The sequence below is a fragment of the Haliaeetus leucocephalus genome, unplaced genomic scaffold (assembly GCF_000737465.1).
Source record: "Haliaeetus leucocephalus isolate CR32 unplaced genomic scaffold, Haliaeetus_leucocephalus-4.0 Scaffold944, whole genome shotgun sequence".
Classification (NCBI taxonomy): Eukaryota; Metazoa; Chordata; class Aves; order Accipitriformes; family Accipitridae; genus Haliaeetus; species Haliaeetus leucocephalus.
The window spans coordinates 700,179-706,685 of NW_010973380.1; the positions used below are offsets into that span (position 1 = coordinate 700,179).

A 6,507-nucleotide genomic window follows, 5' to 3' on the forward strand; every position below is an offset into this window, starting at 1 on the left:
TTCCCCTCCGCCCCTTTCCGCATGCCGGGGCCGGGGCCGCTTCTCCCCGCCCTGCTCCCTCCCTGCAAAAAAACGGCTCTTCCCCAGCGCCCGCCGCCGCTGTTTTGTTGTGATTCGGTGCATAACGACTGGGGATAAAGTTTAAATGTGCGTGTGTGTATGTGCGTGACGTGGGTAATGTGCTTTATTAAAAGATGCCCCGAGTTCGCGTTGCTGGGAAGACAGCCTGGGAGTTTATGCTTTTTTTTTTTCCCTGTGTGTGTGCTTTCCTCCTCTTAATTTTATTTAAGTGCTTAGTGAGAGAAACAAAGGTTGGAGGGGCTGCTGCTTTACTAGCTTTTGTTTACTTACAATCAAGTTTTTCCTGTTCGGAGCAGGTGCGAAAGGATGAGAAGCATGTTGTGTTGGTTTTTTTTTTTCTCCACGCCCCCCCCCCTTAATAAAACTATTACAGACAATTAACAGTAAACGTTATCTCCAAGGCTCTTTCTTTGGCTTGTGTTACCAAAAAGCCGATCTGTTTGTTACAGCTGCTAGGAGGCTTTAGTTTACAGTAGCATTCAAGTTTTTCCTGTTTTGAACAGGTTATGAAGGAAGAATGGAGTTTCCAGACCATAGCCGCCAGTTGCTGCAGTGTCTGAGTCAGCAGCGTCACCAGGGCTTCCTGTGTGACTGTACTGTTTTAGTTGGAGAAGCTCAATTCAGAGCTCACAGAGCCGTTCTTGCCTCTTGCAGTATGTACTTCCATCTTTTCTACAGGGACCAGTTAGACAAAAGGGATATTGTGCATCTGAACAGTGACATTGTCACAGCCCCTGCCTTCAGCCTGCTGCTCGAATTCATGTACGAGGGAAAGCTGGAATTCAACAGTCTCCCGGTCGAAGATGTGCTGGCTGCGGCTAGCTACCTTCACATGTATGACATTGTGAAAGTCTGCAAGGGCAAGTTGAAAGATAAAGAATTATGTTCGGAAGAGAAGATTAATGATGAGGCGGCTAGTTTGGAGAAAGCGGAGCATTTTCTAGACGCCGGAGTGCCCCTGGTCCACGAGTTTGACCCAGGAAACAAACAAAAATTCAGCGTTGCAGAATACGAGAGAGCAGCAGGCAAAGAAAAGGTCAGCAGTCACCCCGCCTGGTCCTCTGATCATATAAGTGTCAGCTCTGTGCCGACAGAGGCAGAACCGTGCGCCGCAGCAGCTGGAAAAACAAAGGCTAATGTCAATAGTTCCACGGGACCTTTGTCCCAAAGGTCTGTTAACCATCCCCTGGCTTCGAGTGATGTGGACTGCGCGCTGGATTTGTCTTTCAAGCCCGTGCCGGGGAGAGATTCCTTACACCCCTCCTATGTCTTTGGACAGCTGGCTTCCGACAGCCAGCAGCAGGGTACCGAGCCACTTGTTAAAGATGAACAAGACTTGCTGTCAGATCAGGAGGACGGCGAAGCCAGGAGTCCGGAGAGTCAGCATTTTGGGAATTCAGCCAAAAGCCTAGTGACAGGGTTAGGACACATGTTTGCGGGGAATGGCAGCTCTCATGCCCGAGAGGAGGATCTAGACCACGAGCGAGACGAGAGCGAGGACGACATGGATTCGTCGGACATCTCCTCCTCCGGCGTCCTCGTGCCTCCCGGGCATATCTGCATTTGCCCCCTGTGCAGCAAGGTGTTCCCGAGCCCGCACATCCTTCAGCTCCACCTGAGCTCCCACTTCCGCGACAAGGACGGCTCCCGGACCCGCCTGTCCCCCGACGGGTCCGTCCCCACTTGTACCCTCTGCGGAAAGACTTTTTCTTGCATGTACACCTTAAAGAGGCACGAGAGGACTCACTCGGGGGAGAAGCCCTACACCTGCGGCCAGTGCGGAAAGAGCTTCCAGTATTCCCACAACCTCAGCCGCCACGCGGTGGTGCACACCAGGGAGAAGCCCCACGGGTGCAAGTGGTGCGAGAGACGGTTCACGCAGTCGGGGGATTTGTACAGACATATCCGCAAATTTCATTGTGGCCTTGTAAAGTCCTTGGTTGTTTGAGAAGTGCGATTTTATTATTTTTTTTTAATTTTTTTTTTCCCCTCCGCCCATTTAAAACAAAACAGGAAAAAAAGGCAGCATCTGAATTTTAATTTTTTTTTTCCTCCCTTCCTTTGTTTTATTTTGGTGATACTCACTTCAGGTATATGATCTTTAAAAGATGCAGAGGTATACACTCCAGAGGCCTTTTAATGCAATCCTTCCACCTCTCCATCTCCCCCCTTCCCTGCCACCCGCCCTTCCCAGCACTGTTCTTTAGGTCTTCTCTTGCGCACCCATGTTACATTATTAATGTGAAATGATCTAAGTAATTCTGCAATGATTTAGCATCTGTTTTCATGCTGGAAGTACTTGCCTCGTGGTCAGGTTTTGGGGGTTTTTTTGGTTGGTTTTTTTTTTTTTTTTTTAGTTTGAAAAAAGATTATCAGCAAATTCCGGAGAAAAATTTGGATTCCGTTAAGCTCCCCTAATGCTCTCTGCGTGTTGCATAGAAACATCCAAAGAGATGAACTATGATTTAAATACATTTCAGTGTAGAGAAACTTGTCCGCATATCGCAGAGTGTGCAGATGTACTCTCATGTTACAGAGCTAGACGAGACCTTAAATTGGCCCAAATTATAAAGGGGGTTGAGGATTCCTGGCTGCGTCTTTGGTACTGGTCATTTTTTATTCTCTTTATTATATTAGAACAGTTCTGCAATTGATCCTAAAATCTGAATGAGAATTTTTTGCCTCAGGACTTGACTTAAATTTTCCCCTTCCACCCATCCTCTTCCCTGGGCTGACCTACTGAAAAGCTGCTTTTGAGCATAAAACGTGGATGGAAAAACTCTTTCTGTCTGCGGCGTATTCACTCCCGAAATGTTGAAGGATGCGCGCTAGGGCGTATGAAAAAATCATATGATACGTGAATATTTTCATTCCCATATCGACACCCAGGGGCTGATCTCTCCCCCTTGGTGGGGAGGGACAGCAGCCCTAAAGCAGCTAAATAACCCTCTCGATATCGGGCTCCTGGGGTGTCTCAGTTCAAGGTAACTCGTACCACATGTGTTAGGAGATGCCCTGCTATCTTGTCCAAAAAGTTTGCTGCTAAGCTAAAATCAGCAGCTTGGAATTATATTTTATTTTATTTTTTTATGAAGTTGGTGATTCCCTCTGGGCCAAGTTCTGTGCAATCGCCAGGGTTTCAAAGGGGCAGCGTGAAGATAAACTGCTGGAGGGAAAACGTGGCCCAACTTTTTTCCCCCATGTCTCCCACTTGTTCAGGGGACAGGTCTAGGGTATTTTTGGTGTTTGTTGTTTGGTTTTTTTTTTTTAAGTTTGTTTGTAAACTGAGGCTGCCTGTAACTATTACCAGTTTTACTCCAAATAACTCAATTACTTGCCTAATAGAGCATCCTTTGGTCTGTGCATGTTGGTAAATATCAGATTATTCCCTTCCAGTCAAATAATCCATTCAAGGTACATGTACAAGCGACTGAAATATAATAATAATAATATCTGAGGGTTTTGAATGTCGTTCTGCTGCGTTAGTGTTGCTTCACCAGCTTTCCTGACACTCCTGGAGTTGTTTTGTGGAACTTAAGCATTTATTTTAAAATTAATTTGAAGCACTGAGATTATTTTTAAAAGTTGTGCTTAAAATACTGTATTTCATCTTATGAAGAAAAAATTTCCCGATGCCTTCCCCCTCTGGTCCAAAAACTGAGCACTACCTACATAAATAATATGGGATTGATTTCTTTTTTTTATTTTTATTTTTTAAAAAATAAGTACTTCCTCTTTTAAAGAAAATCAGGATATACTTGTTACAGCCTCCTCTTATTATTCATCTCTTAAACTATGAATGTACATGTAATGTGAAATTTTGCTTCTATTTATAGTTTTGGGTTTTGTTTTCAGTCTCATTTCTTGACTGTAAAATATTTTTGCTGAACCTGTTACATATGGAAGTTGTGGGAGAGTACTGTATCTTGAACATAAGTGGCTTTGGTACTGTGGTCTTATTCTACTTAATCAGTTTTTTCTCTCTTTTTTTTTTTCTCCTTTTTGCTGTGATTGGAAATAGCACTGAACAAAATCTACTAAAATTAAGTTATTTTTCTTTCTACTAAAATTAAGTTATTTTTTTTCTCCTGAAGATACTTGATATAGTATTTATTAGATTTTTTTTTGAAGTGGAATTATTACTGTTAATCTATTTCAAAACTAGTTAATTTACACTTCACTTTAAATTTTATAACAATGGGTTTTGCATGTTGAACAACATGTAAAGAGCTTAATGTAGAGTCAGCATTACTGAAGCTGGTAATCTTAATTTTGCATTTTTTTGTGACACTTTTTTGCATTTCAGTCTTCAAATACTGTTTCTTTTTTTATTATTTTTTAGAAGATCATAAAATAGGATGTGCCATAAGAACATCATTAGTGTATGGAGCAGGGAGAAGTTGAAACAAGTTTGTGTCTGATCTTAGTATAGAAATAATTCATTAAACTGATGCTATGAGCATGCTCTGTACTGCAGTGAATATGGGGCAAAAGTTTTTTTAAAAAAAAAAAAGAAAAAAAAAGACTTTCTCGTTCTTGACTACATCATGAACACGCTGTTCTCATAGTCTGGTATTTGTGTTCCCACTCCTCATAGCTTGAATTTCTAAAGTAAAAAAATGTTTGCACTTATTTTTGTTCTTAAGGTGACTTTTTTTGGCTATCTCTCTGTGTGTGTCTCTTATTTTTAAGTTGCAATAGCTCGGAGCATGTTTTCAAAATGGTTCATGACTCTTCAGAGAAGTACTAAAAACATGGCACACTTATGCTTGTCTCTTCATAAACTATTTCACTGTGGGGCAGTTACTGTTTCTGTAGGGAACAGTCCTGCTCTGCATTTTAAACACTGGATTTGTCTTCTACTACAAAAAAATACTGTGAAGTTAATGTAAAAAAAAAAATCATTGATATTTTTAATTGTTTTTAATCTTGGTGCAGTTCAGATTAAATATGTATATTTAAAGACACTAATTTTTGTGGGAAAGTTTTATAGTATACAGTATGTAGAAAAGCTATTGGAATGGAATATATTTTATAAAAACGTTCTATCACTGTTTTATAGTGAACTATTTTTTCTTCAGTGTTAGTGTAATACTGTTAGTCTAGATACGACAATCGCAGGAAGAGTGATTCAAGCTACTGTTAGCGCTTAGTTTTGCGTGGAGTTCTGTTTGCAACTGTATTGGTATGTGCTGTACAATGTGACAATCGTGACTAGGATTGTTGTCTTTATAAATTTACACAAAATAAAACGTGCTAGAGTTGTAAGCTTGAGCCTCCTCCTCCCCCCTTTAGCAGAAGGGTTGTGGTGTTTGGGGTTTTTATTATTTATTTTTTATTATTAATGTTTTACGGATGGTTGTGCTGATTTTTTAATTATTAGTATTTGATACTCTAATAATGTCTTTCTTTTGCAGGGCCATGTGGAATTCTAGGCATGTGAGGAGCTGCAGTATCTCAGTCAGGGCCTGACCGAGCATTTCCTTAGTCACTGGGCAGGACTAAAACCAGCACCACTTCTGCATTTTAACCAGAGTATCGGGGAGGTTTGATCGGGCTCCCCTCTCCCTCCGATGCCCTGAGCGAGCTCTGGACCAGCCCTGCCCCGAGCGATGCTGCTTTGCAGCCGCAGGCGGGTGCTGGGGACGGGGCGACAAGCCCGCGGGCGCAGAAGCGATGCAGCGTGCGCGGACAGCCCGGCACAGGGCTCCGGTGCCCGCCGGCATCCCAACACCGCTGGGCTGGCCGAAGCCGCGTCGGCTAACCTGCCTGAAGGGGTTCTCTTAAGTTCCCAGTCTCTCCCAGGCTCGGGAGAGCTGAGGTCTGACCCAGCTCCCGCTAGCATCTCCCTTAAAATTTGGGTTGACTTTAGCAGGAGCTGGGATTAGGAGGAAGAAGACGTGAGCTGTGTGTGCCAGCTGCTGCTCAGGGGAGGAGGAAAATAAGCTGGTGGGTAGGTTTGCACCTGTACTACACGCGCTGCGTCTTGTGTTTCTGAATTACTTGGAGGTGAAGGATCCTGGCAGAATCGGACTGCCTTGAAATGGTGCTGGTTGAAGGATGGGCAAATTATAGTTAATGCTGGTGCGGGGACACAGCTATCTTTCCCCTCCTGCTGTCACGTAGCTGCTTCTCTGCAATCATTTCAAAATAGGTAGGCATTTCTTCCATTCAAGCATGTGCCCTGCTTCGTGGAGCTTGTGCCTCCATCCCCATCTGTGGGGAGGGTGGGAAACTGCTGGAGATGCACAGTGGTCCTGCTCTGATGTGGTGAAGTGTTAGAAACTATAAATACTTTTTTTTTTTTTATTTCTGCCATTGAGGGGTGGGTGTCCCTGCAGCTGCTTATTTGTGGCACTCTGTTTTCTGTCTTTTCTGCTGTTGTGGATGTATGGAAGAACATTCAAAGGTGTTTTGTCACTGCCC

General features: G+C 43.3%; 1 protein-coding gene across 1 annotated transcript; it reads left to right on the top strand.

The window, feature by feature from the left end:
• The first annotated feature begins 588 nt into the window (after positions 1-588).
• ZBTB42 (zinc finger and BTB domain containing 42) lies at positions 589-2,029 on the top strand. Its single transcript, XM_010584119.1, has one exon. It carries the CDS (start codon positions 599-601, stop codon positions 2,027-2,029), a length of 1,431 nt encoding a protein of 476 aa, XP_010582421.1. The 5' UTR covers positions 589-598.
• Positions 2,030-6,507: the final 4,478 nt, after the last annotated feature.